This window comes from Rana temporaria, chromosome 12 (genome assembly GCF_905171775.1).
Source record: "Rana temporaria chromosome 12, aRanTem1.1, whole genome shotgun sequence".
Classification (NCBI taxonomy): domain Eukaryota; kingdom Metazoa; phylum Chordata; class Amphibia; order Anura; family Ranidae; genus Rana; species Rana temporaria.
In genome coordinates, this window is record NC_053500.1 from 14,982,405 (window position 1) to 14,994,895 (window position 12,491).

The 12,491-nt window shown below is 48.4% G+C and overlaps 1 protein-coding gene across 1 annotated transcript in view; it reads left to right on the forward strand.

The window, feature by feature from the left end:
- The first annotated feature begins 449 nt into the window (after window positions 1-449).
- PRPF6 (pre-mRNA processing factor 6) overlaps window positions 450-12,491 on the forward strand; it is a 30,928-nt gene continuing 18,886 nt past the window's right edge. Inside the window, exons 1-6 of the mRNA XM_040329713.1 lie at window positions 450-696; window positions 3,887-4,052; window positions 4,296-4,414; window positions 7,094-7,172; window positions 7,285-7,461; window positions 10,085-10,240. Of these exons, the coding sequence (XP_040185647.1) occupies window positions 530-696; window positions 3,887-4,052; window positions 4,296-4,414; window positions 7,094-7,172; window positions 7,285-7,461; window positions 10,085-10,240 (864 nt within the window). The 5' untranslated portion in view covers window positions 450-529. The remainder of the gene's footprint in view (window positions 697-3,886; window positions 4,053-4,295; window positions 4,415-7,093; window positions 7,173-7,284; window positions 7,462-10,084; window positions 10,241-12,491) is intronic.

The window sequence follows — 12,491 nt, forward strand, 5'->3', positions numbered from 1 at the left end:
GTAATTGTGGGGGGATAAGGGACGCTGAGGTAATTGTGGGGGGGGGGGGATAAGGGACACTGAGGTAATTGTGGGGGGGGGGATAAGGGACACTGAGGTAATTGTGGGGGGGGGGGTAGTAAAGGGCATTAGGGTAATTGGGGGGTAGGTTAGAGGATAGTAACTGAGGTAATTGTGGGGGGCGTATCGTAAGAGATAATGGGGGGTAGGTTAGAGGATAGTAACTGAGGTAATTGTGGGGAAGCGTATAGTAAGAGATAATGGGGGGGGGGGGGTAGTAAGAGACACTGAGGAGAGTGATTATTCATTATTTATGGTCTCTTCATCACACACATTCCCCACACCTGGGACAGGACAGGGGGTTAGGACTCGGTGACGCTTTGCTGTCCCATGTTTCCTCTCAGGAACAGTCGGTGGCTCCAACAAAATGGCGCCGGCGGTTCCTGTCTCCCCCTAGTGACGGGCGGACTCGGGCGGAAGTAGTCGCGGTGCAATCTGGGAGGTCGGTGTGTTTGGTGGTGTGTAGAATATGGCGTCCTCCTCGTCTGCTGGAAGCGGCCCCGGGCCCTCAGGGGCAGGGAACCCCGGTGGAGTGTCCGGACTCACCGCTTCTATTACCGGCACTATGAACAAGAAGAAGAAGCCGTTCCTGGGCATGCCGGCCCCGCTGGGATATGTGCCGGGTCTGGGCAGAGGGTGAGATCCCGGGAAGGGGATACCTGAGGTGGGGGGGTGTATGATGGGGGCACAGCTTGTGACAGGAGGAGAAACTAAGTTAATGGGGGGCGGACACTGAGGAGGGGATATGGGGGGACACACTGAGGGGGTATGGGGAGGGGGGCGGCACTGAGGAGAGGGGTATGGAGGGGGACACTGAGGGTATATGGGGGGGGACGACACTGAGGAGAGGAGGAGGGGGTATGGGGGGGACACTGAGGAGACGAGGAAGATGTATAGGGGGGGGGAACACTGAGGAGACGAGGAAGATGTATGGGGGGGGGACACTGAGGAGACGAGGAAGATGTATGGGGGGGGGGGACACTGAGGCGAGGAAGATGTATGGGGGGGGACACTGAGGAGACGAGGAAGATGTATGGAGGGGGGGGGGACACTGAGGAGACGAGGAAGATGTATGGGGGGGGGGGACACTGAGGAGACGAGGAAGATGTATGGGGGGGGGGGGGAACACTGAGGAGACGAGGAAGATGTATGGGGGGGGGGGGAACACTGAGGAGATGAGGAAGATGTATGGGGGGGGGGACACTGAGGAGACGAGGAAGATGTATGGAGGGGGGGGGGACACTGAGGAGACGAGGAAGATGTATGGGGGGGGGGGAACACTGAGGAGACGAGGAAGATGTAGGGGGGGGACACTGAGGAGACGAGGAAGATGTATGGGGGGGGGGGCACAGGAGACGAGGAAGATGTATGGGGGGGGGGGACACTGAGGAGACGAGGAGATGTATGGAGGGGGGGGGGGGACACTGAGGAGACGAGGAAGATGTATGGAGGGGGGGACACTGAGGAGACGAGGAAGATGTATGGGGGGGGGACACTGAGGAGACGAGGAAGATGTATGGGGGGGGGGGGGAACACTGAGGAGACGAGGAAGATGTATGGGGGGGGGACACTGAGGAGACGAGGAAGATGTATGGAGGGGGGGGGACACTGAGGAGACGAGGAAGATGTAGGGGGGGGGGGACACTGAGGAGACGAGGAAGATGTATGGAGGGGGGGGGGGGGGACATGAGGGAGACGAGGAAGATGTATGGAGGGGGGGGGACACTGAGGAGACGAGGAAGATGTATGGGGGGGGGGGAACACTGAGGAGACGAGGAAGATGTATGGGGGGGGGGAACACTGAGACGGAGATGTTATGGGGGGGGGAACACTGAGGAGACGAGGAAGATGTATGGGGGGGGGGACACTGAGGAGACGAGGAAGATGTATGGGGGGGGGGGACACTGAGGAAGACGAGGAAGATGTATGGGGGGGGGGGACACTGAGGAGACGAGGAAGATGTATGGGGGGGGGACACTGAGGAGACGAGGAAGATGTATGGAGGGGGGGGGGGACACTGAGGAGACGAGGAAGATGTATGGGGGGGGGGACACTGAGGAGACGAGGAAGATGTATGGAGGGGGGGGGGACACTGAGGAGACGAGGAAGATGTATGGGGGGGGGACACTGAGAGACGAGGAAGATGTATGGGGGGGGGGAACACTGAGGAGACGAGAAGATGTATGGGGGGGGGACACTGAGAGACGAGGAAGATGTATGGGGGGTGGGGGGACACTGAGGAGACGAGAAGATGTATGGGGGGGGGGACACTGAGGAGACGAGGAAGATGTATGGGGGGGGGGGACACTGAGGAGACGAGGAAGATGTATGGGGGGGGGACACTGAGGAGACGAGAGATGTATGGGGGGGGGGACACTGAGGAGACGAGGAAGATGTATGGGGGGGGGACACTGAGGAGACGAGGAAGATGTATGGGGGGGGGACACTGAGGAGACGAGGAAGATGTATGGGGGGGGACACTGAGGAGACGAGGAAGATGTATGGGGGGGGGGACACTGAGGAGACGAGGAAGATGTAGGGGGGGGGGGGACACTGAGGAGACGAGGAAGATGTATGGGGGGGGGGACACTGAGGAGACGAGGAAGATGTATGGGGGGGGGGACACTGAGGAGACGAGGAAGATGTATGGGGGGGGGGGGACACTGAGGAGACGAGGAAGATGTATGGGGGGGGGACACTGAGGAGACGAGGAAGATGTATGGGGGGGGGGGACACTGAGGAGACGAGGAAGATGTATGGGGGGGGGGGACACTGAGGAGACGAGGAAGATGTATGGGGGGGGGGGACACTGAGGAGACGAGGAAGATGTATGGGGGGGGGGGGGACACTGAGGAGACGAGGAAGATGTATGGGGGGGGGGGACACTGAGGAGACGAGGAAGATGTATGGGGGGGGGGGACACTGAGGAGACGAGGAAGATGTATGGGGGGGGGACACTGAGGAGACGAGGAAGATGTATGGGGGGGGGACACTGAGGAGACGAGGAAGATGTATGGGGGGGGGGACACTGAGGAGACGAGGAAGAGGTATGGGGGGGGGGACACTGAGGAGACGAGGAAGATGAAGGGGGGGGGGACACTGAGGAGACGAGGAAGATGTATGGGGGGGGACACTGAGGAGACGAGGAAGATGTATGGGGGGGGGACACTGAGGAGACGAGGAAGATGTATGGGGGGGGGGACACAGGAGACGAGGAAGATGTATGGGGGGGGGACACTGAGGAGACGAGGAAGATGTATGGGGGGGGGGACACTGAGGAGACGAGGAAGATGTATGGGGGGGGGGCACTGAGGAGACGAGGAAGATGTATGGGGGGGGGGACACTGAGGAGACGAGGAAGATGTATGGGGGGGGGGACACTGAGGAGACGAGGAAGATGTATGGGGGGGGGACACCGAGGAGACGAGGAAGATGTATGGGGGGGGGGACACTGAGGAGACGAGGAAGATGTATGGGGGGGGGGACACTGAGGAGACGAGGAAGATGTATGGGGGGGGGACACTGAGGAGACGAGGAAGATGTATGGGGGGGGGGACACTGAGGAGACGAGGAAGATGTATGGGGGGGGGACACTGAGGAGACGAGGAAGATGTATGGGGGGGGGGACACTGAGGAGACGAGGAAGATGTATGGGGGGGGGGACACTGAGGAGACGAGGAAGATGTATGGGGGGAGGGGGACACTGAGGAGACGAGGTGTGAGTGAGGGGACGCTGAGGAGGGGGGTGAGGTTGGGTAGTGGGTATCGGCTAGTATTTTATAATGGTGTTTCAGCCATAGATGACCGTATTGCTGTCATTCTGCAGTGCCACAGGTTTCACCACCCGTTCTGATATCGGTCCGGCCCGTGATGCCAATGACCCGGTGGACGATCGTCATGCCCCACCAGGAAAGAGAACAGTTGGGGATCAGATGAAGAAAAATCAGGCTGATGACGACGATGAAGATTTGAATGACACCAATTATGATGAGGTACTGGGAGAAGAACTGGGGGGGGGTTCTCCTGTATTGGTGGTCTAATCACACAATGGGCTCACCAATCAGCCATAACATTATGACCACTGACAGGTTAAGTAGATATTATTGATTATCTGGTTACCATGGTATTTGGAAGTAGGCGGGTTATATTGGGCAGCAAGTAATCATGTTGTTCCTGAAGTTGATGTGTTGGAAGCAGAAAAAACTTTTTTTTTTTCTTTCACCTTCGCTCTACAGTTTAATGGCTATGCTGGCAGTTTGTTCTCCAGCGGCCCATACGAGAAGGATGATGAAGAGGCGGATGCCATCTATGCCGCATTGGACAAAAGAATGGATGAAAGACGGAAAGAGAGAAGGTTTGTACATGATATAGAACTCCTGTCCTGTTAGAAACAAGAACATTTTAATTGGAAACATCATTAAACTGTATGCCAAGTGTATAAACAGCAAAAATGGAAAGGTGTTTTTTTTATTTTTATTTTTTTTTATATGATAAAGCTACATTTGTTCAAATATTTTTAGTGCATTTAAAGTGGAGGTTTACTTAATTTTTAACATTAGAGTGAGGCTCATTTTGTCAAGGGGAATCGGGTAGTTTTTTTAAAATCGAATCCGTACTTACCGTTTTAGAGAGCGATCTTCTCCGCCGCTTCCGGGTATGGGCTGCGGGACTGGGCGTTCCTATTTGATTGACAGCCTTCCGGCGGTCGCATACATCGCGTCACGATTTTCCGAAAGTAGCCGAACGTCGGTGCGCAGGCGCCGTATAGAGCCGCACCGACGTTCGGCTACTCGTGATGCGATGTATGCGACCGCCGGAAGGCTGTTAATCAAATAGGAACGCCCAGTCCCGCAGCCCATACCCGGAAGCGGCGGAGAAGATCGCTCTCTAAAACGGTAAGTACGGCTTCGATTTTAAAAAAAACTACCCGATTCCCCTTCACAAAATGAGCCTCAATCTAATGTTAAAAAAAAAAAATTCGGGTGAACTCCCGCTTTAATATATTTACAAATGCAATTTGAAAGTATTTAAACATTTTGTTTACTTTTGATTTTGGAATTTATGGACTTTTTTTTCCTGTAGCCAGTGTTAAAAACAACTGTCGCCTTTCACCGCACTAATAATTGGCAACTCCCAACAAAATGTCTTTAAAACTAAAAAAATATATATTATTTTTAGTAGGGGAAGGCTCTGTTGCAGATTTTTCCTTGCTTCCTGCTAAAATGGTTGTAAAACCTTAAAGTGGAGTTGAGTGGAGTCAGCAGCTACAAACACTCCAGCTGCTGACTTTTAAAATAAGGACACTTGCCTGTCCAGGGCGCCCGCAATGTCGGCACCAGAAGCCGATCTGTCCCTCGGCACTTGGGTGCTGCCCCTGGCATATTTTGTAAGGGAAGTGAAGCCTTCCTGGTTCCCTGCTGCGCATGCGCGACCCCACTGGTCCCTGCTGTCTTCTGGGACCTCTGTGCAGCGAGGGGGTGGGGGAAGACGACGGAGGGGGAGCCAGACGTGGCATAGATAGCCGCAGGTGGCTCGGCTATCTATGCCCGGAGGTGGGAGAAAATACCTTTATTAGATTGGTATCTGCTTCCCCCCCCCCCCCCCCCCCGAAAAGGTGCCAAATGTGACACCAGAGGGGGCGAGGATTCCGAAAAGCGGATGTTCCATTTTTGGGTGGAACTCTGCTTTAAAGTGATTGTAAATTTGTTTTTTTTTCCTTTTAAAATGACAAACATGTTATACTTACATGCTCTGTTGCAGTAGATTAGCACAGAGCAGCCTAGATCCTCCTCTTCTCAGGTCCCTCTTCTGTGTTATCCTGGCCTTTCCCTCCTGTTAGGTGCCTCCACAGCAAGCAGTTTGCTATGGGGGGCACCCAAGCCGAGTCACAGCTCCCTGTGTCCATTCAGACATGGGGCCCTGGCCCTACCCCCTCTCTCCCCTGATTGGCTTGTGATTTTGACTGCAGCGGAAACCAGTGGTGCGGCTTCTGTGTCTCAGTTAATCAGGAAGGAGTATCTCGGACGGCTGAGACATCGCTGGACAGAGAGGGACCTCAGGCAAGTGTGAGCGGGGGGGGGGGGGGGCTGCTGCACACATAAGGCTTTTTATCTTAATGCATTATGATAAAATAAAATAAAAACCTTCTGCCTTTACAACTCCTTTTCTAAGGTTTTTTCACCTTAATGCATTCTGTGCATTAAAGTGAAAAACCATATGTGCTTTTTCTTGCCTGATCCAGCGATGTGCATGAGCGCAGCAGCTTCAACCACGGTCTCTCTCCTCATCGGACAGGTTAATAGCAGCAGGAACCATTGGCTGCCGCTGCTGTCGATCAAAATCTGTGAGCGGGGCCATGTCCTGCTGTTTGTGTCAATGGACGCAGCAGCGGGGACTCTGGAGCCAGTACAGGTGCCCCCATGGAAAACTGTTTTCTGTGGGGACACCTGATGAAGAGGAGGAGCCTGGAGCACCGGCAGGGGAACCCCAGAAGAAAAGGATCGGGACTGCTCTGTGCCAAGCCATAGCACAGAGCAAGTACTGTATAGGCAAGGGTTTCTGGTCTCTGTTATTTCTCTTATTTTGTTGGGGGAGGGGAGTAATGCACATACCCTGTAGGCCAAATTTACCATGCCTCCCTTTCTGGGCAGCACATACTCGCCTCTCTGCTAATTTATTCAGTGACTGATAAACCACCTTGTACTTCCGGAACTCCCAGTGTCATGTGTCTCGCTCCCTTTGGTCCTACACGGCTTGGTGTAAATTCTGGCTATTGCTAATGGGGGTCTACACAGTGATTCCTGCCCTTGATGTTGTCCGTTGAACAATGTGTTAGGGAGTGAAGCAAAGTTCAGTATATGCAGCTGGGGAGGGGGCATTAAAGTGACTTATTGCTTTGTCTTCTTGCATAGGCAAATTTGTTTGCTTCAAACTTTTCTTGGTGGGCATCCTAATTTTATAAATATGCACAATGTGTTTTACATTACTGTGTGTATATATAATATAATGTTTTTTTTTTTTTTCTGGTTAACAGAGAACAAAGAGAGAAAGAAGAAATTGAAAAATATCGTATGGAGAGACCCAAAATCCAGCAACAGTTTTCAGATTTAAAGGTAACATTAAAATGTTATACTGTTACTGGGTAATGTAGAAGCAGGTTTTTTTATTGGTTGCCTTGGTGTCCTTATTGATGCATCATTTGCTGCTAATTTCTTTTCTCTTTAGAGGAAATTGGCTGAAGTGACAGAAGAAGAGTGGCTGAGCATCCCAGAGGTTGGCGACGCCCGGACTAAGCGCCAGCGAAATCCTCGCCATGATAAACTCACTCCAATCCCCGACAGTTTCTTTTCTAAACACTTGCAGACGGGGGAGAACCACTCATCTGTTGATCCACGGCAGACGGTGAGAAGGATCACTGTGATTTAACTCTATGATAAAATTGCTGCGGACAGTAAAACCAAAACTGATTGTTTCCAACTTTTGGTAGATGAGAGAGAAATAGAAAAACTCAAATGTAGTGCTGAGAGCTTATTTTTCCAGACCACATCTATTCTATTCCAGTTTCCCCAGCTGGGACATTAGTGTAAAGCTCTTCTTTTTTTTTTTTTTTTTTTTCCAACTTATACATAGAGTAATACAAAAAAAAAAAGATGTGTTTTAAATTTAGGCTTTTGTCATAGTAACAGATGGCGGGACTAAATCTTCCATTGGAGACCTTTGTTCTGGGTGCCACAGCGTTTTTTCCCTCACTTTGTGGAGATTTTCTAATGTCCTCTTATGACAAAAAATTAGCATAACTCTTTTTCCAAGAGAACAGACAAAAAAAAACTGACAAGGGTCTTATTTCCTAAAAAAAACGTTTTGGGTTTACATGTACCTTTAAACTTATGTTTTTGTAAAATGCAACAAGAACAACCCATGGCGATCAGGGGCAAAGCCAGAAAGTGTGGTGGGAAGACTTCCCTGCTGATGTCCCTAAGAAGAAATACAAAAGATCAGCAGGTGACTCTGCCTACCATACTCCAACCTGTAACTGCTTAAAAATTTATTTTTTCTCTCAAGTCATCTTTCAGGATGGCTTACTAGAGAGATGGGCTCCTACAGTGGCGGACTGACAACTCATGGGGCCCCCGGGCAATAGAAGATTATGGGGCCCCGGGCTTACAGATGGCCACCAAGCCAGGAGGCATTACAGAGGCGGGGCAGCTAAAATCTCAGGATTTTCACATCAAAAGCATGTCGGTTTTGGACATATCAGGGACAGGTGTAAAAAAAAAAAAAAAAAAAAAAGATTTTTACATACTGTCCCTGGTTTTAATGAGCCTGGCAACCCTGATGGGGCCCCCTAGTGGCATGGGGCCCTCGGGCAGTGCCCGAGTGCCTCAATGGTCAGTCCGCCCCTGGGCTCCTCCCACCTTGCACAGGAAACGCATGATCCACATTATAAAAATTATACATGAAGACCCAGTCCTCAGTTTGTTTCCTCCGGCCTGGACAGAACATTTATTTTTTACTGTCTGATTTTCATGCTACCTAGGCCCCCCAGCTACAGCATCCTGTTAATGGCAGTGAACCTAGGGCATGCTGCAGGGCTGGGCTGCTCTAAAATCCCTTGAGAGCTGACTCTCAGGGGACACCCTCTCCTCGGTTTGAGCATATCTACAGCGTACCTGGTGTAAATCCTGATGGGGGGTGATTTGACCCAGGTGGGTCTCCCTACCTTTCGAAAATCCGGACCTAGTCCACAGATTAAATCTGCTTACCTTTTTTTTTTTTTTACCAAACAATGTGTTACTCTGTTCAGCCGGTCTTGTCATTCAGTCACCTTTGCCGGTCTTGTCATTCAGTCACCTTTACCGGTCTTGTCATTCAGTCACGTTTGCCGGTCTTGTCATTCAGTCACCTTTGCACAGCTAGAATCCTCACCGGATCGGATTTACCTCTTCCTGAGTTAACTTCTCACTGTACTAGGATGATTGTGGTGATTCATTAGCAGTGAGCAGGTTGGAGGTGAAATTTGATGTACGACAAAACTGGTCACCTGTCCATGCCATGCTTTCTGGCAGGGATGTGGCAATCACAAGAATGGCTGAACAGAATGACAAGAATTTAAACAAATCTCAACTGGAACTGTATTCCGTCTTGATCTGTTAAAACTCCTAGGACACAAATTTGTATTGATGGCTGTTTCAAGTTTAAATTTCGCAAGCTGCTGTAAAGTTTTATTATGGGGGCATTAATACTTGAATCCACTCCATCTGCCTGAAATTAAAGGAACACCATTGCACTTTACCTGTACTGTAACAAATGATGGTCCAAGAAAATAAACTTATTTAATTGGCAAAAAAAATTAAAAATGACAAGAATTTCTGAATCAAATTACAACTTATTTGTCCGATAATACTGTTAAAGCTGACCTTTTTAAGCTGGGCCTTTCCTATGGGTCACAGGAGTGAAATTGGTTTTGCACTCCTGTGACTTGCTTTCAATGGTCTGAAGTCCGCTGATGTCACTGGAATCGGTCGGGGCACCGCTTAGGATGTCTGGATCCGCCAGCTGCCTGGACTGATGGCAGTCTCAGCGAGCTGCTGAGATGGCCGTTCCCCACTGCTCGGCGCTCCAATGAGCGTGGAGGAGCAGAGCAGGAGAGATGCTGACCGACATTCAGCAGCTCTCTGCTCAGGGAGGGGAGTGGTGTTCGGTGGCTCAGTTCTCAGTAAAGAGACGCCGGGGGACAGATGCAGCATCGCTCTCACCTAGGTAAGTATGAATGTGCAAAAAAAAAAAATGTACTTTAGCATACATGGCCCCAGGTTTTTGTTTGGCATCTTCCTGAAGTGCATCTGTAATGGAGAGTGTGCTCTAACAGACACATTAAAAAGAAGAAAATGCATAACATGTTTTTGGCTGACCAGATATTATTCTTAAATAATGTAAATAATATGGCTAATAATCGTATGTACAATATTCTGCTTTTCTATTAGCTTTGATTTGCTTTTCAACAGACTACTTTTCTTCTGTTTAGCAATTTGGGGGGTTGAACACTCCTTTCCCAGGCGGCCTGAATTCCCCGTTCCCAGGAGGAATGACGCCAGGCTTGATGACACCCGGCTCTGGAGAACTGGACATGAGGAAAATCGGACAGGCCAGAAATACCCTGATGGACATGAGGTTGAGCCAGGTGAGTAGCAAAAGGAGGCAGCTCTGTAGTCTGTTCAAAACTCTATCTGCAACCAGAGAAGAATGTGCAAAATGGTTTCTCTTTAAAGTGGTTGTATACCCGCAAACCAAAAAAAACTGTAAGGCAAAGGCATAATGAGTTAGTATGCATCTAGTGGGCAGTTTATAAAAAAAAATTTTGGAACTCACAGTACATCTAACCACATGTAGAATGAAAAACATAGGTATCCCTATGCAAAATTAAAGGGGTATACTGCGCAGGTCTCAATATAATATGAAAAATTCAATCAAAATTGAATGTATGAACAAATGGTGAAAAGAAAATAAACTAAATGCTGCTGCAGTTAAAATGTTAGATCTAAACATAAATAGCAATTAAATAAAGTATAAACTGCGCTGCATAAAAATAAGAGTGATATGTGATAAAAATTAATGTATCTAAATAATAATGCACATAAGTAATCACTTAAATCAATAATAAACGTGAACCTAAATAATTATAAGAGTGATATCAAAAGAAACAAGTCCGTAGGTTTTCACTTAAATCAATAATAGGCGTGAACCTAATAACTAAAAGAGTGATATCAAAGAGACAAGTCCATATGTGTTGAATTGGTCCCAAAAAGGTTCAGAGAAAAATAGAAGAGAGTGCAAACTCGTCGAAACAAGTGCTGAACAGATCCGAGGGAATCGTGCCAACCAGCAAGACAGATGAGATGAGAATGACCTCCACCACTTATGTCTTAACTGCTTACCGAAACAAGTTGATCTTGATAAGGAGATCGTATGTGCATGTGGCTAGCAGCCCTGCTCAAGACTTCCTTGGATCCCTTAGTTTGTTTGCGTTCAGTCCTTGGTGTTGTCAGACATATCTCCTCAATGCAGATGACCCATAAAGGAAAACACTAACATAGTGTAATATCGTCTAGACTGTTTATTATAGTAAAAAAAGGATGCACTCACATGTTGGTAGAATAAATAGTGCATTTGTTTAAAATTGCTGTAGCCGGCCAGCTATACTATCTGCCCGTCCTTCCGCATAGCAGCGAAGTGAACAGTGGTGACGTCAGCACGCCGCTCCTCCCTACGCCGTTTCGTCAAAATGCAGACTTCTTCCAGGGTATCCCTATGTTGGCAAATAAGGGCTGCTGGAGGTGCTCACAGGACTGGAGAAGTTACGGGACTCCGTGGGTATAGCGTGGAAGTCATGTCAGCATTGGGGGTCACACACACCAGCAGTGGGAAAAGTAGTATACTATTTGGACAGGAATCTCATCGCATGCGATTCTTTGCAGTGCGATTTGCACCCATTCATTTTGTATTGATGGAAATCACACCGCAAAGTATTGGTTTCGGTGTAGGGAACATTTCAGAGAGTACCGATACTCGCCCAAATGCTTGATATCGGCTTTGGTGCATCCCTAATTACAACTGTATTTTAAATGTGGGGATTGCAATGTAAACAAACCCTAATGTCCATCTAGTAAAGTGGAGTGAACAAAGAAATTGGAAACTAGACCAAAACAGAAAAACAAGACGTCTTTACTAAATACATCCTTCACAGTCAATTAAATTTCCATCATTAACAATATTTTTTTGCTTTGTATGCTTCCTTTATCGGCTGCATTTAGAGTCCTAAAATCATTCATTTCCTTAGTCTAGAAATTCCCTAAAAAAACGATATATTTGAACAGAAGGAAATCCTGAAGGGATGAAGAGAGACAGACTTCTTTTCCAGCGCTTTGTAAAGAAACGCCCACTATCCCACCAGACGTGCCTGTTCCTTTCTGATCCCTAAGGGAGACCTAGATCTTGGAGCATGAGCATTAAGAGAGGTTGTGGCAATGCTTTCTTTGCTAGAACGACTCTACTGTTAGAATGTGTTTGCAGACAAGTTTTTAAGGTCGCCAAAAAAGTTTCTTATGAGACGGCAGGAATAAGGCGAAAGGTTATATTTGATTTGTCTGATTCTATAGTAAACCCAAACAATGAAACTTCCTTTATTTTAATCCCCTTTAGTTTGGTAAATTAACCGTTGAGTGTTTTTGTCATATATGTTCAGTAAGTGAATAAAAAAACATTGAGGTTTTATGAGAAATCCAGAGCTGTATTGTCTCAAGCAGTGTTATTTAGGAATCGACCAAATAACGACGGCTGATATTAACTTTTTTTTTTTTTTTTTTTTTTTTTTTTTATGTATCTGGCACAAACGTACCCGATATTGCTTCAAGGGGTTCTACCGGAGTAATGTG